The 24,362-nt window shown below is 42.6% G+C and overlaps 1 protein-coding gene across 2 annotated transcripts in view; it reads right to left on the reverse strand.

Moving 5' to 3' along the window:
* The window catches only part of ENTREP2 (endosomal transmembrane epsin interactor 2), a 383,296-nt gene that overhangs the window by 214,080 nt on the left and 144,854 nt on the right, over nucleotides 1-24,362 (reverse strand). For both annotated transcript variants that reach the window (XM_063091945.1, XM_063091944.1), the window contains exon 2: nucleotides 2,498-2,554. In XM_063091945.1, the coding sequence (XP_062948015.1) occupies nucleotides 2,498-2,554 (57 nt within the window). The remainder of the gene's footprint in view (nucleotides 1-2,497; nucleotides 2,555-24,362) is intronic.

Here is a 24,362-nt window from a genome sequence, read left to right on the forward strand (position 1 = left end):
TGTATATATATGTATAGTAGTCCCTCGTATCTGTGGGGGATTGGTTCCAGGGCCTCCCTCGAATACCAAAATATCCACAGATGCTCAAGTCCATTATATAAAATGGCACAGTATGTGTATATAACCTACACACACCCCCTGGATACTTTAAGTCATCTCTAGATTACTTACGACACCTACTACAATGTAAATGCTATGTAAAGAGTTGTTATACTGCATTATTCAGGGAATAATAACAAAAAAGTCTGTCCATGTTCAGAACAGTTTTTTTCTGAATATTTTTCATCCACAGATATGGAGGGCCCACTGTATATACACACACACATACATATTCTATCTGTTATGTTTTCTGAAGCATCCTGATGAACACATCTGCATGTTGTAGATTTTCCTCCCATCTATTGTAAATGCTTTTGCTCCTCTTAAAACAAAGCCAAAGCCAAGGACATGTCAGTAGTCATGTAGAGTGAGTTTTTGCTAATGAATCAAAAGACTGTACTGTCCTGGTCAATACAGACAGAAGAATGTGTTTACGGTAGAGAGAAAAAAGTACTTACCAAAATTCATGCCCTCCCCTCCACAGTGTGGAGCAGCCTCTGGGAAGTGCCCATGCAGAGACACGTCCCTGTTCCAGCCTCCTTTACTACTACTAGAAAGGGTCATGTGACAAGTTCTCCCTAACGCACGCGATGAGCATCAGGCCAAGGAAATTAAGTAGCAGGTGTTCCCTCTCCATTCTCTGTCCCTTTTCACTGAAACACAGAGCACTCCACAGGCCTAGGGAACAATGGGGCCCCCAGATGGAAGGACCAGGTCTCTGAATCCCCAGGGGAGGAAGTAATCACTGACTGCAGGGCCCGCCCCGGGAGGAACCAGAAGTAAATGTGCACCGTGATAGGCCACTGGAAGTCTGGGGTTTGTCGCAGCAGCCAGTGTTACCCTAATAACACCCTCACTTCCCTAAGCAAGGTGAAGAAATCAGGCTAGCTAGATCAACCCCTTCTCCTCCACCCAGGGTTGGGAGGAAATAAGTGAACAGGCGGTGATGCTGACCACTTCCCAGCCAGCGCGGTCCTACACCCATCGCAGATGGACACTCTGCTCCAGAAGGTCCCGCTGGGACTACGTCTATCCTCCTGATGAGGCCCTGAGACCCCACCCGACTTCGCCGGCTTCGCCACCACACCCCTGAGCCACATCCATAAGAAGCCCTAATTCCTCCTCAGGCAAGAACCGATGGGGCAGGATGCCTTGTATCACTGAAGGCAAGGCAAAAGTCACTGTACACCCAAAGGACACAGCCCCATGGCGAGCGTGTTCATGTCCACTGCGCTCTGCAGACAGGCAGCTTCCTGTTGCCCCAGCTGTCACTGCTCTGAAATAATCCAGCCAGGAGTGGGGGTGGGGCAGGGGCAGGGGTGGGAGATGCAGACAAAACGAGATGGGTCACCTGTGGATATGTGTTGCAGCTGGAGGAGGGGTACACAGGGGTTTATTACATCAGTCTCTCCACTTTTGCGCATGTTTGAAAACTTCTGTACAGACATTATATTTTAAAAAGAAAATTCCTCATATGAGCTGAGATACAGCAGAAGATGCTCGACTGATTTTAAGGCCACTCCTCTATTCCCTGATACCATTTCAGCATGTCACAGTTACTCCCATGAAGGAAGAAGTGTTTTCAACTGACAAATCTGGTTTTTTTCTATTTCCATTAATATTTAGTACATGTCATTATCTCCAAGTCTAATCACTTAACAAAGAGATTTTAAATAATTGATTAATACAAAAGAAGAAAAATGCCACACTGTCTTTTTCAATACCCATCAAAACCTGGAAAATTTCTTCCTCTAGTCCTGACACAGACACATACATATATTAATGCATACACTGAGAAGAACAGGCACATAAATCAATAGACACAAATCTGCTCGGGGTACTTTTCGGGGGGAAAAACCATCATCCTCTTTCCATTTCCCGTGTGGCCCGCTCCTCAGCACTATGCTTATTTGAAGTCTCCTATTCAAATAAGTGTCCTTATTTTACAGTCTCCAAAACACACAAAAAACTAACATTTCTAGAATTCCGAAAAAATATGATGTGATCATAAGTAAGCATACGTTTATGCATGAACAGGTTTTAATGTCCAGAGAAAATGCTTGCATCTATACTTTTAAAATATCTTTGTTGGTAGGCACCAAAACAAACATGGTGCTGCAGGAGTGGTTTAGGAAACAGCCGAGGGGCGCACCCCGATGCACAGCACGCGACAGGCACAGTGGCTCCGGCTTCCCACCCCATCAGCATTCCGTGACTACACTTTATAAAGGTCTGCATCCCACTGTCTGCAGAGAGGCTGAGTTCTCTTTGCTGTTGCCTCTAACATACTCACACCTGTGCAGGTGGAACCCAGAGGCCACCTGGAGACACAGGTGCTCCCAGACCACGTGGAGACACAGGTTCTTCAGGGCCACCTGGAGACACAGGTGCGACTTACCACGAGGGAAAGAGGCCTCTTCCAGGAGACGACACCAATGAGTCCTGACAGCAGCACCTGGAAGGACAGACAGTGCAGGAAGGTGAGATGCTTCAGAAACCTTTCATGAACACTCAAAGCAACAGCAGCTGGAGCGGGATATTTCATGCACTGCACTAGGTAGCCTGAGAGCGACAGGCTTTCTGAAAGACCCTCCACCAGGCCACTCAGCCCACCCTGTTCTTCTAAGTTATTTGACTGTGCTATTTAAAAAACACAGAGAGGTCTGAAAACACTCTTTGGGGTAAAAGCAAAGCTAACTCCCCTCCTGGGCCACCTGGCCACCAGCTGTGGCTGCTCAAGCCTGGCACGGTGGGCCCTGCAGGCTCCCTCTCCCCTTCTACACACAGGCCCCCGCACATACCCACCCTGACTCTGAGCAGCCCACTCCTTCCCCAGGCCATGCCTGGCCCCTGCCCTGGCCTCAGGTGCCACCAGCAGTCATCCCTGTTCTCCTGGTTCCTCCCCTTTGTCCTGATCCCATGAACACGTGGTGTCTTCTTGTCCCTTAAGAGGACAATCGCTCAGCCCTTTGTCCAGCTCCAGGCCTCCCTTTCTCCAGGGCAGGCTCCCACGTCCATGCTCCCTGAGGCTCCAGTCTCCATATTCCCAGTCTTGTTGTCCTCAGGAAGGGCCAATGAACCTTGGAGATATAGTCCCTCCCCACCCATGACCACCTGGCCTCGGCCCCCAAAACTCTGCAGAAACCCCTTCTTCCAAAGGTCCCCCAAGAGGTCACTGAATGCAACAAAGTGAGGTCACCCACCCCCTTGCTGACAGAAGGGCTACCCACCCACATCTTCCTCAGCACAGCTCCCTCCCCTCCAGCTTCCTGGGCTCTCTGCTGCCCTCCTCCACCAGTCCTCCTCCCTCTCCCCCTCCTCTCCCAGTTTCCCAAGACTTCCGTCTCTTAAGCCCTTTGCCTCCTCTCTCCAGGGCTCCATGGGGACAATCATAAGGCTTCTGGAATGCCGTCCACTAGTGTCTCTGCAGGTGACTCAGCGCAGAGCTCTGCCCTGGCTGCTTCATCACACCGTTCACACGGCTGTGCTCCTCATGCCTGCTGCTCTCCCTCTCAACATGTCCAAAAATGCATTTGCAATCTCCACCTTCCAGCCCCCAACTTCCTCTGTAATCTCTACCTCCCACAACAGCACCTTTCCTCACAATCAGTCACGCCCAAATCCAGAGACCATTCCCTCTCCCTTACCCCCACATCCAGCCAGACCCAGAGAGGAGCAGGAGGCTGTGGCTCACCCTGCAACACAGAAGCACGTTAGGAGGCCCATTACAAGTGAGGCTCTTGGCTACGAGGTCTCCCGGCAAGGACCAGGCAGTCGGGGACCTGACTGGAAGGGCTTGGCTACATTTCCCCTGGGATTCCAAAAAGGGCTGACCAAAAACACAAGATCCCCTTGATGACAGACTGCAGTCCACCCCAAACTACCTCTGCAGTGGGCAGGATCAGGTCTGGGACCTAATGGCATCTATCACCCCCAGCACCATGCTAGCCTCAAAAACATTTGGACCAGTAGTTTACAGGAACGGATTTTGAATTTCATTCAGGAACACACACGCACACACACCAAAAAACCATAAACCAAAGAGAGCTCACCAGGGCTCTGTTCCCAAGCATGTCACGCATATATGTATGTACATGTGTGTATGTGTGTATTCTTCAATGCAGCACACAAATCCTCCGAACACAGCCAGTGCTGACATTTATAACCCTGTCCTGTCTTCCCTCTCCACGATGCTACTCAGCCACCCTTGCCTTGTTCCCAGCTCCAACCCTAGGGAAATCTAAACTAATGCCTTTCTGTGGCCAAGTCTCATTCATTCTTTTCCCAAATGCATCTTGATCCTCTCTCTTGCCTTTTATACTCTTCACTCAAATTATCAAGACAGACGCTCTGAAACCAGATCATCCCTCTCAGTAGACATACCATATCCCCAAGCCATTTTGGAACCACACTACACTCATTTCTCAGACGGATATCTTGATGAAACTCCCCACATCATCTCATGCTTGACATTTCAAACCCTGGATTCATTTCTACACCTCCTAACCCTGTTCTTTTGGTCAATTCAAAGTTTCAGCCAAGAATGCCACCATTTTCTGAGCTCACTGTGCAGTTCAGTGGTCCAGTAAGTCATCAAAAGTTCTTCTCGATGTCTCTCCATTTGTTTGTTCCTCTTTGCCCTCTGGAATCTCTTCTGTTTTACTTGCCTGGAAGACAGTGCTCATCCACTCACTTACCACTGCCCTTGTATGGGATCACTGTCCTTCTAAGAGGAAAAAAAGTGCTCTCACTCACTCCTGCTCTCTCTCTCTCTCTCCACATGCACACACAAGAGAAGACACAGCCAGAAGGCAGCCATCTGCAAGCCAGGAAGAGAGCCCTCTCAAGAAACCAACAGGCTGGGACCCTGATCTTGAACTTCCCTGCCTCCAGAATTATGGCCAAAAAAAAGTTCCATTGTTCAAGCCACCCAGTCTACAGTATTTGTTATGGTAGCCCAAGCTGACTAATACACTAATACATTCAGAGTGGGATACTGGATTATTGTTCCAAAATATCTTCTTTCCCCTCATATCCCCCAGAAGGAGCAGACTTCCCTCTAAACAGAAACATGGGCCTCAGCTGTAAGGAGGGAAGGCCACATCAGAATGGCCTGGAGAAGGCGTTTCCACACCCACATGCTGGGTGCTTCCTCTCTCAGGACTCCTGCTCTGGTCCACGTGGGAACCAGGCCAGTGGAGTGTATCTGCCTTGGAGCTGTGGTGTGAAAGAAGTTCAGAGCCACTGCTCCGAAACTAACAGGTCTTAGATTGAACTATTTTTGCTCAATTCTAGCTACTAGCAAGAATTACATTGCATGTTCTGACATCTCGGTAATTCTGCAGGTCTATTTTGTACCACTCCTGTGAAGAAAAGGGTCATAAATCTAGTTAGCCCGTGAAATTGCCGCATCGTGAAACCTTTGTCCCATTTAAGTTACCAGCATCATAATTCAAAGTCCACAGTTTACAATGAATATGGAGAAACTGAAGAGGGTCAGAGAAGAGTAACATATCATTAAACAGCTGGGAAAGAAAGCCAAAAAGAATGGGAAAGGCATGGCATTGCTCAGAGCAGAGGCTTCACTTGCCAAGCACTGCAAGATGTCACAAGGATGCCAACTTGCTCTTTTCTCTACTTCCCCATCCAGTTAATAGAGGCAAGGATAAAATTAGAAATGATACAGAACTCCTGCTGTTGAGGACAATGAAAGAGAATAATAGACTGCCGAGAAGTAAGGGCTTTGTTAGAGTGAAAGACGTTTGACTGGTACCATGGCCAGGACACACACATCTGGAATAAATGACCCCTTTAAATAGTGTCCTCTAACATTGAAAAGTTCTTTCACTGCCTAAAATCAAGAATTTTCCTCAGATTGTCAAATCTCATTCAAAGGCAAGTGGGAGTAAAGCAAATGCTTGTGGGACGCAAACTTGAAAGCCAGCTACATCACTTTCCCACAGCACATGGCAGGTGTGCCCACAGCTACAGGGATACCAACTTACCACCAAGAAGCCAGTGTTTGAGTATTTTTGGGGGGGGAGGGTGGTTGGAAAAAAAAACAGTTGTTGCAAAAATGGAGCAAATGCTATTCTGAGCTGCCAGAATGAAAGGAGTCTCCAACCCCATCTTCCACAGCCTTTTGGATGCAGCTCTGTGCTGTGCAACTTTCCTCCTTCAGCCTCACGAAGTTTACCCCACCTCCCTTTTCTTTCCTCTCTGCATGGCTTTCTTGGTCTGGGTCTCACTGGCGTGTGGGTGCTCAGTCTTCTGCCTCCACCTCTGGGGTACACACTGAGCATCGTGCCCACCCTGTCCACGGTTTCTGCCTGCTCCCCTTGGAACAATTCCCATCTCACCATTCCCTTTCCCAACCTTTCCCTTCCAGCCTGTGGTCCCAACTTTCTCCACATCATTTCCCCTTGGGGACAGCATCAATACCTCAAACTCAGAAGGTCCCCAAGGAAAGTCACTTTTCATCTTAACGTGCTTCCCCCATGATAGAAAAAGAACTCTACGGCTTTCATTCTCTTCTCAAACAGTAGTAAGACTATAAATTCATGACAAAGCCCCATGGGAAAAAAAAATCCATTAATGGTAAAATGTTTGAAAATATTCTAAATAACTCACGAGTCAAAAGAATATCAAAGTGAAACACACCACAGTCTGTTCTGCTGCAATGCATGCTTCTTTAATGCACTTTATCTCTAGGTGCCAAACTCATTTTTCCTGGCCCAGTCCTGTAAGATGCCATCTTCTCATAGGGCTGTTTACTCTGAAATTAGTGTAGTTACTAGACTCACCATGGGATTTTGTTATTTTATAAATTAACAAACTAGCACATATATTATTATAACACATTTTAAGATATTTCAAAATAACTAGTTTCCTTTGTAATCCTATGTATTTTATTGCATACTTTTAAAAATCTATTCTGAGGGCTGGCCAGGTAGCTCACTCGGGAGAGCATGGTGCTAATAACACTAAGGTCAAAGGTTTAGATCCCCAAACCAGCCAACTGCCAAAAAACAAACAAAAATAAAATCTATTGTGAGAGGGGGTTCACTAGTCTGACATGCCAAAAGTTGGGGACCACTGATTTAGAAATTCCTTTAATGAAGATCTTTTGGTGGTAAACTCTTAAACTTTTTTTTTTATCTGTAAATGTCTTACTTTACCCTCATGCTTGAAAAATAGCATTGCTGCAAACCCAACTCTATTTTGACAGTTTCTTCTCTCAACAGTTTGAAAACATTATTCCACTGTCTCTGGCTTCCACTGTTGCAGTCCAGAAGTCTGCTGTCCTTACTCTCTAAAGACTTTTCAAAGGTCTCCTTGCCTCGATTTTCTGACTTTTTGCATGATATGTCTAGCTGTGGATTTCTTTTTATTTATCCTCTTTGGGCGGGTATCTGAATCTGTGAATTTATATTTTTCATTTGTTCTAAACATTTTGTAGCCAATATCTCTTTAAATATCAGCTCTCTTTCATTCTGTCAGGGACTCCAACAGCCTTACATTGATCCTTCACATTCCATCCTCCAAATCTCTTAGTTTTTCTTTCACATATTCCACATCCATGTCACTCGGTACTTCATTCTGGATACTTTCTTAGGTATATCTTCCAGACCACTAATTGTCTCTGCACTGTGTCTAATCCACTGTTGAACTGTGCATTTGCATTTGTTTAGAAATTTTCAATGATTATATTTCATGCATTCAGAAGCTCTACTTTTGTCTCCAAATATTACTATTTCTTTCAGATAGTTTATTGTGTGCTCATCTTTATGATTCTATCGATAGTTACTTTAATATCTCATATACATATATTCTAGATTCCAAGATGTGTGGTGCAAGGAGGGTACCTAAGTCTGTCCTTTATTGTTTCTATTGATTTTCACTCACTGCGCCTTGCTTTCTTTGATGCTTGTGTGTTTGGTTATGATGCTTTGCTTGATCTTAATCAGTGAGGTTCTGTGGACCCAAGTTGGAGAAATTTTCCCCTAGAGAAGTATAATTCTGCAGGTTATGTCCCTGAGGGTCTCAACTCATGGTATAGTGTAAATATTACAGTCCATGCCCTCCACCTTGCTGTGGGCACCAGGCTCAGTACAGGGCTGCAGTGGGTGTCCATGCTCAGCACAAGTCCCTTCTCCAGCCACAAGCTGCCTGACCCTTCTCCCTGCCATTCTGATTCCAGCCACCTGCCACTCTGGCCTCAGTTAATTGTTTGTTTGTTTGTTTGTTTGGGAGTGGGACAGTGGACCTTTGAGACCTGCAATCCCTCAAGGAGCATGTCCTTTACGGGATATAGCTTTTCTACAGAAGGATCCCTCAAAGTGCCCAGTTAGTTAACAGCCCAAAGTGGAGGCACCCCAGCTGACCTGCAAACCCAGAGGAAAAAGTAAAGGCTTGCCCCTGTGAAACACCAAGTTTTGGGGTGATTTTTTATGTAGAATTATTATGGCAAAAGCCAATGAACATATTTGTGTTTTACAAAGAACATAAAATCAAAGATCAATTTCAAAAGAGAAAAATATTTATAATATATACTAATACAATAGACAAAGGTTGATTTTCTTAATTTACAAAGTATATAAATTAATAAGAAAAAGATCAACTCAATACAAAAAATGGCTAAAGCCTATAAATAGGATGTCCACATTTTTAATGGACAATAAACATGTAACAGGATACTTAAACCTACTCAGATTTTTTTAAAGCAAGTCAAAATAATAAGATATTTATCAATCAGCCCGGCAACATTTTGATGAAGTTTTGATAAAATTCAGCAGTGGCAAAGAGCAGAGGGAAAAATAAATTTGCTCTTAAACATTATTTATGTTGGTATAATTTGATGTAGTCTTCCTTGGGGGCAATTTCATAATATCTCTCAAGGTAAAAATGTACATACTCATACTCACTGGTTTCACTACTGGGAATTTAGCCTATGGATATACTACCAGAAGTATACCAAGCCATTTACACAAGGATGTCTACTACAAAAGCCTGAACCAGGGGGTAGCAATAAAGGGCTAGTTAAACAAATTTTGATATTTACATATAACATAAATATAAGCATTACAAAGTTTGAGACAGATTTGCTTACATCAATGTGGAAAGATCTCAAAGATAAAAAATTGACAAGCAAGACAGAGTCCAGTGTGCACAGAAGGATCCTCATTTATGTAAACAAAAAGAAATGGATGGATGTGGGCACTAAATACATGTACCTCTCTGGAAGGATGCACAGGAAACTTAGCAATGGGAAATGGACTAGGGAGGAGGCAAAGGGAGACTTGCTTTTAAACATCTAATTTTCTGTAGTATTAATGTTTAGTCCATGCATGTATTATGGTTTAAACTACACATACCATTTGAACCTATAATTCCACTTCTAAGAATTCCCGGTATTAACCAAAGAATTATGTATAATTTTCATAACTGGAAACGACCTGGGTGTTCTGCAAGAGGGAACTGCTTATATTTATTGGGTCCTTCCCAATAACTGCCATTAAATCATGTTACAGAATATGTAATGCCATGTAGAAATGTTCACACTAAATGAAAGAAAAAGAAGAAAAGGAAAACCAGGCTGCAAAATGGTTTGGAAGGCAGATAACTTCCTTTCTGTTAAGTAAATAAATACAGACACCACCAAACAAATACATTAAAAGTCAGCACTCACATCCCACAGTCACCATGGTTATCTCCGGACAGTGGGATTTTGGCTGCCTCCTGGTTCTATTTCCGGTGCTTTACACACAACAGAGAAAACACATTATCAAAACCCCCATCAGTGCGAACTAGCTCCCATAAATGCTGAGCAGAGAGGTGGGCAGGGCCAGACAAGTTCTACACTTGCATTACAAGGGCCCTCAGCTCCAGAACAGATATCCGGGTCTCTGGAAACACAGTAGCTACTGGCCTGAGTAAAGGGGCAGGAAACTAGGAAATGAGGGTCCAAGGAAGCAGGCTGACTGACAAGGTGTCAGTCGGATGTGTAAGATGGGGAGACCTGCTCTGCCCAGACAGGTGCCAGCCAGGAGGCCAGGAGCAGTTCCACACGGGCTGCTGCTCTTCCACGGCGAACAGGGAGAATGTAAGAGATGGGTGCAGGTTTCCAGGATGAATTCTAACCAGCACCCAAATGAATCCAACAGCTTCTGTCCCCCTGCCCTGCAACCCAGTGTCTGGAAGAAAATGCAAAGCAGGCAGGTATATCGCCCTGTTTGAAAAGAATATTACATAAAGCATTTGCAAATTATTTTTATTCTCTTCTTTTAGAAGTCTCCTCTTTGCACAACAATAAGAACAATGTATTTGTTGATATAGAACATTAATTCCATTAAAATCGCATTATGTGTAATGAAAAGCTATCAGAGTATAATTATGCAGGCAAATTCACAGGCCCACATCAACTTTTAAATCCACTAGAATTTCAATAGGAACTGAGCCTGCCTGGTGGACAAATTTCTCCTTCGTTTCCAAATGATTATGAGTAAAGGCCCCTGTGCTAATGTTATAAACCACACGCTCTTTACGCAAACTCCAAAATCTGTTCCCTAAGGGTTTCTTTGCCTGGGTTCTCATTGACTCCCAAGTGTCCCCTAAATTCACACCCTCCCCCCACCCTGCCCCTGCCCGCAGCCCCCATGGTTGGCACCGCAAGGCCTTCAGGCTGTTCCTCCTTCCCTGGGCAGGTGCTGCACCCCAGCACCCCTCTCTCCAGCCTTCTGCTCTCACACCTGGCCAGGCCCTGCAGAGACTTGGGTGCACAGCCTGTCTTCTGTCCTCCAACTTAGTGGGGTAGCTAGAGAAGGCAGAGGGCCACTAGGTCCAGGGAGGGAGGAGGCAGGGAGTCTTGACAATGACCCATGACCACTCAGGCTGAAGTGACACCCTCTGGGACACAGGACTCGGCCCAGGCCCACACCCCTCACTTGTCCCCCATGTCCACCCACTGTTTTAGACACATCTAGAAATCCCAGTCAGAGGCTGAGGATCTGAACTCATGCCCTGCTGACAGCATGAAGGGAACCTCCCTCTGTGGCCAAATGGCCCTACACCCCTGTAACAGCTGTCTGCACTCAACAGTCCTGCGCCCTCCCCCTGCAACTGGCCCCTGTGTCTACCTCCTCTAGAACACCCTCCTGCCTTGGCTGCCCCTTGGTCTCCTGCCCACTCCCCCCACCTCTACAGCAGGGGCCCCCGTCCCTTCTCCCCTCCACACAGCTCTGTCCTGGGAGAGCCCATCCCCTCCTGCACTCCAGCCTTCAGCTTGCATCTGAAGCTCTCCCAGCCCCTCCTCCTTCCAGGCCCAGTGTGTGAGCGCACTGGAAGCCTCTCCAGGTAACACTCCCTACCTCCATCAGAGCCCCCCGTTCACCCGGCTGTGCCAGTCAGGACCCCACACTTACCCACTTCCCTCCCCCAGCCCTCCTCATTCTCACATCCCTCCTAGTCAGGCACGTCCTCCCGACCCACCCACACTGAACCCCCGCCCATGTTTCCTCCCTCCACCCTGTACCTAGCTGGTACCTGGCACCTGGATTACCATAAGAGCCCTGCAATGGTCTCCCTGCCCACTCCTAGACACGTCTAACCTCTTCTCCACACTGCAGAATCATCTTGTTAAATTGCATCTCTGACCATGTTACTCTACTACACACACTCTCTCCCCTTCAGGGGCTTTCTTCAGCTCTTGGGGTAAGTCCCACATTTTCAGGCTCAGAGAGTCCCTGTCTACCCAACCTGCCTCATCCAGGCCACTCCACAGGGTGTCACCTCTGCCTCTCCTTCCCCTAAACAGCTAATTACCGAGAATGTGCAGCAAACAGCTACAGGGCCCCCAGCACCCCACACTCCCGTCAATGCACCTGTCTCCCTGCTGGTCAGCAAGTCCTGGGGTGCAGAGAGCACGTTGTTTTCATCATGTGATCCCCACACTGCACAAGGGGAATGGCACCACAGGGAACACAAGAGAAGGCTTTCAGCTGCACGTGCTCAGCTGGCACCCACCCCCAGTACCAGCGGCGCCTCCACACTCCTGCCGGGTTCTGCAGCCACACTGAGTTGGCACTGCTAAAAGGAGCAGTATCTCAGTTTCCCCTTTATTTTATAACAAAGCAATGTGACTTTAAGATATAGAAACTTGGGAAAGCCAAATAAGTTAAAGGGAGAAAATAAAACCATCTACACTCTCACCACTTCTGCTATAATTTCTGCTATCCCGTGGCTGGATTCTATTCAAACAGGCCTGGATTCTACTCAAACAGGTGTTTCTAAAAATTGGGTCACAGTGTTATCAATACCCTTCCACATTACAATGTAACGCATCAAGATCACGACATCACAGCCTGTACGTGCTCACCCACGTCATCTCAAAGGCTGAATGGTGTGCCATTGTATGAAAATACCATCATTTATTTAAAGAGTCATCTACTGTTAGTCCATAAACATTTAGAATCACAAACATGTGAGAAAAATATTTATGAACAAGCTTGTAAGAATTAAATGTTATTTAATTTCTTTGGATCTTAGTAATGCTTAACACGTAATTTGAAATGTCAAATTATTCCCTAGAGAGGCTGCCACTTAGAATTGTTTTGGTTGTTTCTTGTACTATTTACTCTCAAACTTCCACATTTGATGCTTTGACTGACTTCTGGCAGAGCTGAAGATTCTCACTTCCCAGCAACCTCCCCCACCGCCAGCAGACATATCTCAATACACACTCTTGCCCCCACCTTACTTTCCCAGTTCCAATGTTTCAGCATTCAGTGCTGACACTACGACTCTGTAAATATTATCCATAATTGAGCCACAAGGACTACTATAATTAGCACCTTTTAAAAAATCATATTACAATATTTAATTGCAGTTCATTGCCTAAATTTCCACCTAAGTCTGCTATATAACTACCAAAATTCACCCCAAGTTCTCCAACAGATTGGAGAGTCTCCTCTCCTTGTACATGAGCACACGAAGTGCTCTGTCCACTTTGGTTTTCTTGGGCGTGTCCCTCTTGGGGCCCCATCACCTGCTCCTGCCTCACCTGGCTCTGCCCTGGGCCTGGGGCAGCAGGGCTCCCAGGGAACTCCTTCACACTGGACTCCCCTTTGTCTGACTCCTGGTCTGGAGCCCTGTTTTCTTTTCTTGAACCCATGTCTTCTTTTTTCTTGGTTTGCTCCCTAATTTTTTGATAAACCATATCCTGCAAGCACATTCAGAGAAAGGATTCTTAGGTAAAATTTTTGAGACCCTGCATGTCTGAAATATAGGGATAGAAATTCTCGGTTGTAGATAACTTTTTAGGCAATAATCTAACATGTTCTGACCTCAACCACAGAAAGGTCTGATTTGCCAGAAGTGATCTCGCCACCCCCAATGGTATGGGCCTTTCCACCTCACTCTGAAGGGATTAATTCTGCACTGCCCAAGGAAACTGTAATGGCCTCCCCTCAGTAATGGCCTCTCCTGAGGCAACTGCCCTGCAGGACATGCTGATTCTCCTCAGGACCCACCCCCACCACCTCTCTTTGCTTCTAGACCTACAACTAGACTCAAGTCCCAGCATGGCCCTACGGTGAGGTACAAAGTGGGACTCCAAATGCACTGCTTGAGTTTTCTACTTCATACAAGCAGAAATCTGTAAAACAGGGATGAGAACAGATATTGAAAGTGTGGGATAAAGTTGCATTAGGTTGAATTTATAGGTATGGGCCCACTAACCAGAAATTCTGCATTTAATGCTGCAGCTCGTTAAGGAAGGTGCTAATAGTTTATTTGGTTGATTTGATGAAACATGGATCAAAAGATGGCCCGCTGTGAGCGACTCAGAGATGCCCAGTCTCCCTTGGTTAACTATAGAGAAAGGGATTCAAAGGCTTAAAGAGGTTGGAATGCTAGAGTGGATTTGTCATGTAAAATTTACTCACCAACACTGGTAGGCTCCAGAAGATGTACCTTTCACCAGTACCTTAAGAAATAGGTTTGTGAGGGGAGTCCCAGCATCCCTGAAGAGCTCTGTGATTACTCTTCTCTGCAGACCAAACCTCACAGTGGGAACTGCAGTCACTTAATTGGAAAACTTAAATGCGATGGGAATAATTGGATCTCAGAGTGGCGAGAGCCAAGGGGCAGCACTCAACCATCAAAGGCAAGGTAGACATAGTTACCATAATGGACAGCAGAGGCAAAGCAACAATCAGAATCATTTGACTTGTGTAGATCTATGGCATTGGCTAGTTAATTATGGCGTTCCTAGAAGTGAAATTGAAATAAATACCAAGTTGCATTTATTTGTATTCCAGAGTGGTTCCACCAATTTCCATTCCCCCTAGGAATTCCCCTAATCCACTTGACTGCATTGACACAGGAGAGTCACCAGCAGAGACTGGAAAAAGAAGAGGATGTATCACTCCTCAATGCCTACTCAATAGAAGCAACTGCTCCACCAGATAACCAGACATCAACATACAGATATTAGAAATATGAGAACCCAAGAAAATATGACACCACCAAAAGAATACAGTAATTCTCAAATACCAGACCCTATGGAGCAGGAACCCTTGAAATGACTGAAAAGGAATTCCAAGCAACAATCTTAAGGAAACTCACTGAGATATGAGAAGACTCAGTTAGACAACTTAATGAAATGAGAAAAAAATCCAGGATATGAAAAAGGAAATTTACAGAGATTAATACTTCAAAAAAGAATGTAGCAGAAATCAAGGAACTGAAAGACTCACTCAACAAAATAAAAAACACAACCAAGAACTTAAGCAGCAGGCTAGGGCAAGCAGAAGAAAGAATTTCTGACCTGGAAGACGGTCTTTTCAAAATAACCCAGGCAGACAAAAAAAAAAAAAAAGAAAAGAAAAAAGAATTTTAAAAAATGAAGAAAATCTAAGAAAGCTAGCGGACAACCTTAAGCACAAAAACATTTGAATAATTGTGGGTGTTCCAGAAGGGGAGGAGAAAGGAAAAGGCATGGAAAACCTATTCAATGAAATAATAACAGAAAACTTCCCAGGTATAGGGAGAGATATGGACCTTCAGATCCAGGAGGCTCAAAGACCCCAAACATGTTCTCCTGCCTGCTTCCAAGTGGTTGGTGCTACCCTCGACTCCTGCCTAGGATGCCCCAGATATGCAAATTTAGACTGTAAAGAGAAACCGTTTACATCTACTAGTTTGGCCACAATTAAGAAGTTTGAGAACACCAATTCGGACAGGATGTGAATCAACCCAAAAATATCCTCTCCAAGACACATTATAATCAAACTGGCAATGCTCAAAGACAAATCAAGACAAAAGTGTCAAGTCACTTATAAGGGAGCCCCTGTTAGACTAACAGCAGACTTCTCAACAGAAACTCTACAGGCCAGAAAAAAATGGGATAATATATTCAAAATACTAAAAGAAAAAAACTGCTAGCCAAGAATACTTTACCCAGCAAGGCTATCCTTCAGAAATGAGGGGGAAATCATGTATTTTCCAGACAAACAAAAACTGTAGGAATTCACCACCATATGACCAGTCCTGCAAGAAATCCTCAAGGAAGCTCTGCATCTGGAATCTGAAAAATGATAATCACACTACAAATACACAAGAAAAAACAAAACCCACTGGTAGAACAAAAATGCAAATAAGAAAGAGAAAGAAACTAAATCTGGTAGAACAGAAATGCAAACAAGAAAGAGAAAAAACCTAAATCCACCACTAAAAATCATAATGACAATGTAATAATGCCCTTGCTTTATTTTTGATTTTGGTAATCTTGGTCTTCTCTCTTTTTTTCTTGGTCAGTCTAGATAAAGGTTTGCAAATTTTGTTGACATTTTTAAAGAACCAACTTTTGGTTTTGTTAATTTTCTCTATTCTTTTTAATTTCCTACTTCATATATTTCTGTTATAATCTTTTTATTTCCTACTTATATTTGCTTTTGGTTTAGCTTGCTCTTCTTTTTCTATTTTCTTAAGGTAGGTGTACATTACTAATTTGAGATTTTTCTTATTTTTAATATGTTTACAAGTATGACTTCTCTTCTAAGCACTGCATGAACCCTGCATTTTATAAATTTTGATAAGCTGTGCTTTGATTTGTACCTCAAAGTACTCTCCAATTTCCTTGTGATTTTTCTTTTTAAAGGTTTATTTAGGAGAGTGTTGTTTAATTTCCATACATTTGTGAATTTTCTACATTTCCTCTTGTAATTGTGGCCAGAGAACACATTTTCTATGATCTTCATCTTTTTAAATATATTAAGACTTGCTTTGTGGCAAAAAAAAAAAAATTTTTTTTTGGTATCTCCATGCTGGCTTGGGTGTCTTTCCATACGTTTATTAACCATATATATGTCCATTTCCGTAAAATGCCTGCTTAAGCACTTTGTCCATTTTTCTATTGACTTTTGTGACTTTATTCTACTGATTTGTATGAGTTCATTACATGAAGTCAAGATCAGTTACATGCACTTCTAGTAACTCCTTCCAGTTGTCTTTTTACTTTCTTGATGATGTCATTTAATTTTTTTTTAAGTTTAATTTAAATGTACTTATATTTTTCAAACATATTTTTTCACCTTTGGCATTTTTCTATCTTATTTAATAAATTCTTCCCAAATCTGTGGTGAAAAAGTACAGACAGTCCCTAACTTAAAATGGTTTGACTTAGTAGTTTTTGACTTTACAATGGTGCAAAAGCTATATGCTTTCAGTTGAAACTGTACTTCAAATTTTGAATTTTGATCTTTTCCTGGGCTAAGAGAAATTGATGACCCTGTTGACTCCACTGTTCAGCAATTAATTTTAGTTCAATGCTTCAAACATTCTTTGGCCCCAGTGTGCTTTCAGCTGTGTACATTAATGGTGAGTACCCATACAACCATTCTGTTTTTTACTTTCTGTACAGTTTTCAATAAATTACTTGAGATAGTCAACATTTTATTATAAAATAGGCTTTGCGTTAGATGATTTTGTCTAACTGTAGGCTAATGCAAGTGTTCTCAGCATGATTAAGGTAGGCTGGGCTAAGCTACTGTAGTTTATGTACATGAAATGCATTTTCAATTTATGATATTTCAACTTACATAGCCCTCAAATCAAGAAGCATCTGTATTCTCTTACATTTTATTTTATTCTATAAATTCTAATGTTTTTTCTTTCACATTTAAGTCTTTAAATCACCTGAGACTGTCATATATGGCTAACAAATACTTCCATCACCATTCTAGTAGGGTACTCCATTCTGCCCCTGATCCACCAAGCCATCTCCATATAGCACAGTTTCACATATACGTTTCAGGGCTCTATATTATGTGGTGCTGATTGATTTGTCTACCTTTGCACCTACACTTAATTTCTACAGCTTTAAAATGAGTCTTGATAACTAGTAGCATAAATTTTACCCAACTTCTTCAGTAATCTGTTGACCTTTCTTGGCCTATAGCTCTTCCATATAATTTTATAGTTAGCTTGTTAAATCCCACACTCTCCTCTTCCAAAAAATCGTTCTGGCATTTTTAATAGAATAAATCAAATATAATTTGGAAAAATAGTCATTTTTACAATATTGAGTTTGCTCAGCTCTATGAATATGGTATATCTCTACATTTATTTAGGTTTTATTTAATGTCTTTCAATAAAGTTTTATGCTTTTCTGCATATATGATTTACACATTTTTTGTAAGACATATTTCCAGATTCCTTATTTTTGTGCTATTGTAGATGATGCCCTTTAAAAATTTACATTTTATGTCTGTTGCTGAAGTATAAAAATACAAGTGATTTTTAATATATTAATCTAGCTAACCACCTTGCTAAACTCATTATTTCCAACAGTTTGTAGGTGTCTTAATCCTGATTTTTAAAAAAATATTTTCAATGCTTCCCCACTAAGAATAAAACAGTTCTGACATTTTTTTTCTATAACTTAAGTTCTGCTATGTTTTTCTAGAAATTTGTCCATTACATCTGAGTTTTCAAATGTGTAGTCTCTTATCAACTTTATCTCTTATGTATCTGTAAATTACATTCCACTTTTTATTCATAATGGTTGCTATTTGTATCTTCTCTTTTTTATTCTTGTTCATTCTTATCATGCTTGTCTATTTCGTTAGATTTTTCAAAGAGCTACCTTTGTTGATGCTCTTTACTATACCATTTTGTATTTCATTAATTTGTGTTATTATCTTTGCATTGTTTGAATTTACTTATTTTTCCTTTTCTAAGTTAACTTAAGTACTTCATTTTCAGTTTTTCTTCTTTCTAAATACTTAAGACTATTAATTTCCATTATAATTTCTTCTTTGACTTAAGTCAAATTTCAAAGAGTGAATATCAAAGAGATCACACTTTCCGACCACAGTTTACTTAAGTTAGAAATCAATAACAAAAAGTATTTCTGAATATGTTAGTACCATTTATCTTTTTGTTAGTGTTTTATTTGTCTAATATTAAAATAGCTCTGCACACATCCTTTTGGTTAATATCTGCCCAGATTATCTTGTATGCCCTTTTACTTTCAACCTTTCCACTTCTTTATGTTTAAACCATGTCTCTTAAAAGATCATATAACTGGGTTTTGTTTTCCCATCTGATCTGACCATCTGTGTCTTTCACTGGGTAGGTTTACTCCCACTTATATTTATTGAGATTACTGAAATATCAAAATTTGCTTATTTATCTCACTTTTTCTATGTTTATATCTACTTTCTTACCTTTTTTGATAGAAACTTTTTTCTAATATCATTTTTTTCTTGCTATCAAATTAGAATTTCTACAATCTATTTTTCTTTTAGTGATTTCACCCTAAAACTTTATCACTCATATGTACCTTTAAAAGTCTAAAATTGAACAACAAATGAACCATCCCCTCCAGCTTCTAGAAGCCATGTTTTCTTCCAGACTATTAAGAATGCCAATTTTCTAAAATTGTCTTCTGGATACTCCACTACATTTTATGTCTTCTAGATACTGTCCCCCTTTCCCTGTTCTGCAATATATTCATAGATCCCATTGTTTGATTTTTTTCTCTTTTGTTTATCAATAAGATGAAAGGTTGACGGACTTAGTATGAATACATTGCCCTTGGAACTACTTTTTGTTCATTCATCTGGTAGTTACATCCCCTTTATGTCCATAGTTCCCAGTCCAATTAAGTTTCTCAAAGGCATTTACCTGGTGTTGTGCAGATTATTTTTCAAATGATATATCTCTCCTACTCCATTTTGTTTCTCAGGATTTCTCATCTACACCACTACACAAAAATCTACAATTTTAAAACACATTGTGACCAGTGTTCACCAATCACAATCCTGAACCATTTCTTGCCCTCTTCCTACCAAACTTTGTTATTACAGCTTTAAAACTTTGCCTAGATTCCTAAAATGATGATGACCCATGGAAACATGAAGGGGTACAGAGCAGAACTCAAGGGACAACTCAGCCATAGACTTTCACAATGGTTATCTCATTAAGCATCAAATGCTAAGTACACAGTGCCTCTCTTCTCACAAAGAAACTAAGTCTCCAAGGTGCAAAATAACTTGTTCAATGACACAGAGCTAGTAAATTGTGAAGTCAACACGGACAGGCCTAATCAATTACATGAAAGAGTTAATATGGTAAACTGAAAGCTATACCAGAGAAGTAATTCCACACTGAAGTAAGACTGTTTGAAGGCTCCAGGTTTATGTGCAATAATATTAGTAAAAAAAGAAACATCATATGGCTAAAATGTATAAGTATGTATATATTATCTTGCAAATATAATTTATGGTTATTTCCATATAAATCATCTCAAAACAAGATTTGATTTTCACTAATAACTCTAGGCTGAAAAGAATAGTTATGAACGAGTGAATACACAGGCATTCACTGATTCTTTAATCGCATTTTCTGAAAAACTCTGCAGTTCTATTTTTAAGATTTGATCACACCATTCTACAAAAGCAATTATGTTTTGCTCAGCAAAAAAAAATCAGAATGGAATAATATGTGGCACACTCACAACTGTAAGAATAGAAGCAATTTAGAACATTTTAGGATAATAATTGAGATAATTTATTGAGAATTTACAGCAAACATGCTTTAAAGACACACTACCATGGTGCCTACTGAAAAGTCTATGTTATGAACTACATAAACAAAAAATGTACAGAGAGCCTAGTATTTTATCCAAACATCAATAACAACACTACTAAAAACCTAAGCTTTTATCCAACATGCCCTATTCACTAGATCTCTTGACTTATGAAAGCAGCATTTACCTTAATGTTGTTACTTTTCTTTAAGGCCTTTGTCCAAATGTCTCTAAAATAGTAAAGTAGAATCATTCAACTAACACGGGAATGGCAAACAGGTGGAAATCCTCTCCCACGAGCTAGAGACATGATGTTTACCTATCACCGCACCACTTCCAGGCCCAGCACAGATACCACCTCGAGATCCTCCCTGACACAGTATTCCAGGCACTGTTACTTAGAATCAGTATGCCATATCTCACCTACCAGAAGGTCCTAAATAAATAGGCTAGGACAGTTAGGATAGGGTAGAAGACACGATGGCCAAGAATTTTCTAAACAAATTAAAAATCAAATCATAAGTTATTCAGTAAATTCTGCAAAGCCAAGCTGGCAAATTACACAGAAGAGAAAAAAACTAAAGAAAAAAGAAAATCTTAATAGCAGGAAGGGAGTGGAATTGGACAGGCACACACTACCTTCAAAGAAATAATAAAAAGAGGGGGAGTTTCAAGATGGCGGCGGCTGCGGCGGCTGGCGCGGAGTAGCTGAGGTGGAAAAGGTGGCCACTGGGCCTCAGGCAGCCGGGAAACTTGTGGACCTTCCTCTCGCCATCTCTTAAGGGAGGACTGCTGCTGCTGGCCGGTCGTGGGGGCTCAACGCCACTTTGCCCCCGGCAGGAGAGGCTGCCTCATTTACAGGCAACAGCTTTGAAGTATGGAGCAGGAAAAGAACTGATTCTTAGCTGCAAAAGCGAGTCTTGAAACAGGGAACACGGCGCCAGGGCTGCTGTGGATGCAGCCAGGATCCCGGAGGCCGGGGCCGCGCTGAAGGCGGCCAGCTGCCCTATTCAGGATTCGAGGTTTCAGGCCGGCATTAAAGAAGATTCCTGGGAGCGCCCAAGCGGCGCCGCGACTGAACAGCCCCGAGGCGGCAGCACCGAGAACACGGAACGCAACAAACCAGAGACAGAGCGAGCGCCCGACCTGGCACAGCACTGTGAGTGATCCCTGGCACAGCTCTGTTCGGGGGGTGGATGCCCACGCGGCTCCCGCCTGCACCACCAGGCCACTCACTGCCCCGGTGCTGCCTCCATTTTCCCAGGTGCGGGCAGCTCCGCCCTGCTCGGCCATCACTGAGCCCATTTGCTTGGCCTCGCGCGGGGCTTTCCAGACCCTGCGGGCCGGCCTCCTCTCCCACTCCCTCCGCAGTTCTCTGGCGGGGCTGGGGGTGTGGGGCGTCCCGACCAGTGTTGGGAGGGCTAGGAAGTACGGGCGGGCCAACTGTCACTCCACCACACCCTGGACTCTGGCCCAGTAAACTTCCTGTTACTGGGAGGCAGATACCATCTCTGCGGCCACCAGTTTGGAAAAAAGCCTAACGAATTTCTGGTTGGGAATAGTGTGGTAGGAGAGTTCCCAGGTCCACTTGAACCTGCCGGAGAGCAGGCTGCAGGCGGGCACTAGACTCGGTTTATACCGGGGGGGATACAAAGGTGAACAAGACCCGAGAAAGATCTACACAGTGCTACAAAGGCACCCAGAGAGACCGGTCGTCTGTGCCTAGCAGAAACCTGGTAGACTTCCTGGGCGAGGCGGTGCTGAGCAGGGTCTTGAAGGCCCAGCTGATAGACGAGGGGTGCAGAAGACACACCCCAGCCCAGCACAGTGTGCACAGAGGGGGGAGACGTGCGGCCAGGGAGGCGGAGACTCGACAGAAACCACACACCCGGTGGGGTCGCCACTGCACGATCTAACAGCCTGGGCCAGAGCACACGGAACGGGGAGAAGTCCTGTACAGAAAGTGAAAGCTCAACAGAGATCACACACCCTGTGGTACGTGATCCACCAGCCCAGCAGAGTACAAGCTGACCAGAAAGGTGGATCCCCGGAGAAGCCCAAGACCCGAGGCAACCACACACACAAGACACTAGAGGCCAACTGAGCAGTCACGGCGGGAGCCATACCAAATTGGCAACCACAGCAACATCCTAGTTAGTCATTAGTCTCAAACCGGTGGACTGTGAAACCCCCTGCCACAATGAATAAACACCAAAAAAAAAACACCAGAAATACAAAAAATCAAGAAAGTACACCACCAAAAGTTAATAAATCTCATACTCTAGATCCTATAGAACAAGAAGCCCTTGAAATAACTGACAAGGAATTTCGAGTGATAATTCTAAGGAAACTGAATGAGATACAAGAAAACTCAGCTAGACATCATGATGAAATGAGGAAAAGTATACAGGATCTGAAAGAGGAAATATACAAGGAAATCAATGTCCTGAAAAAAAATGTAGCAGAACTTGCTGAACTGAAGAAGTTATTCAGCGAAATAAAAAACACAACGGAGAGTTTAACCAGCAGGCTTGTCGAAGTTGTAGAGAGAACCTCTGAACTTGAAGATGGGCTGTTTGAAATAACACAAGCAGACAAAAAGAAAGAAAAAAGAATCAAGGACATGGAAGAAAATCTGAGAGAGATATCAGACAACCTCAAGCGCTCAAATATCTGAGTCATGGGTATTCCAGAAGGGGAGGAAAATGGAGATTCCATTGAAAACATATTCAACAAAATAGTGGCAGAAAACTTCCCAGGTATAGGAAAAATCACAGATCTTCAGATCCAGGAAGCTCAACGATCTCCAAACGTATTCAACCCAAAAAGGCCTTCTCCAAGACATGTCATAGTCAAATTGGCAAAACTCAGAGACAAAGAAAGAATCTTAAAAGCTGTAAGAGAGAAGCGTCAAATCACCTATAAGGGAGCCCCAATCAGGTTAACATCAGACTTTTCATCACAAACCCTAAAAGCTAGAAAGGAATGGGATGATATTTTCAAAATACTAAAAGACAAAGATTGCCAGCCAAGAATACTCTACTCTGCAAGGCTATCCTTCCGAAATGAGGGGCAAATAGTATACTTCTCAGACAAACAAAAACTGAGGGAGTTCACTACCACACGACCACCCTTACAAGAAATCCTCAAGGGAGTACTGGGTTTGGTTCCTGAAAAATAACTACCACTGCCATAAAAACCTAAGAAAAATCTAAACCCGCTAGTACAATAAAAATGGCATTCATGAAGAGAAAACAAGCTAACAAAAACACTATCTACAACCTAAGGAACCAACAAACAAAGAAACCAAACAGTAAATCAGAAAGCAAGGAACAAAAGACACCTAAGACAACCAAACAACCAATAAAATGCTAGGAATAAATCAACACCTTTCAATAACAACTCTTAATGTTAAAGGCTTAAATTCCCCAATTAAAAGACACAGACTGGCTGACTGGATCAAAAAGCAGGACCCAACTATATGCTGCCTACAAGAGACCCACCTCACCCATAAAGATTCACACAGACTAAGAGTGAAAGGATGGAAAAAGATTTACCATGCAAACAGAAAAGAAAAACGAGCTGGAGTGGCTATTCTTATATCTGACAAAATAGACTTTAAACTAAAAACCATAAAAAGAGACAATGAGGGACACTACTTAATGATAAAAGGACTGATCCATCAAGAAGACATAACAATCATAAATATGTACGCACCCAATGTTGGAGCAGCCAGATTTATAAAACAAACCCTATTAGACCTAAAGAAGGAAATAGACACTAATACCATAATAGCAGGGGACCTGAACACTCCACTGTCAATATTAGACAGATCATCTAGGCAAAGAATCAGTAGAGAAACACAAGATCTAAACAAGACTCTAGACCAATTGGAATTGGCAGATATCTACAGAACATTCCACCCAACAACCTCAGAATATTCATTCTTCTCATCAGCACATGGATCATTCTCCAGGATAGATCACATATTAGGTCACAAATCAAGTCTCTATAAATTCAAAAAAATTGGAATTATCCCATGTATCTTCTCAGACCACAATGGATTAAAACTAGAAATTAATAACAAACAAAACTCTGGAAACTATACAAACACATGGAAATTAAACAGCATTCTACTTAATGACATATGGGTCCAAGAAGAAATCAAGCAGGA

The sequence above is a fragment of the Cynocephalus volans genome, chromosome 3 (genome assembly GCF_027409185.1).
Source record: "Cynocephalus volans isolate mCynVol1 chromosome 3, mCynVol1.pri, whole genome shotgun sequence".
NCBI lineage: Eukaryota > Metazoa > Chordata > Mammalia > Dermoptera > Cynocephalidae > Cynocephalus > Cynocephalus volans.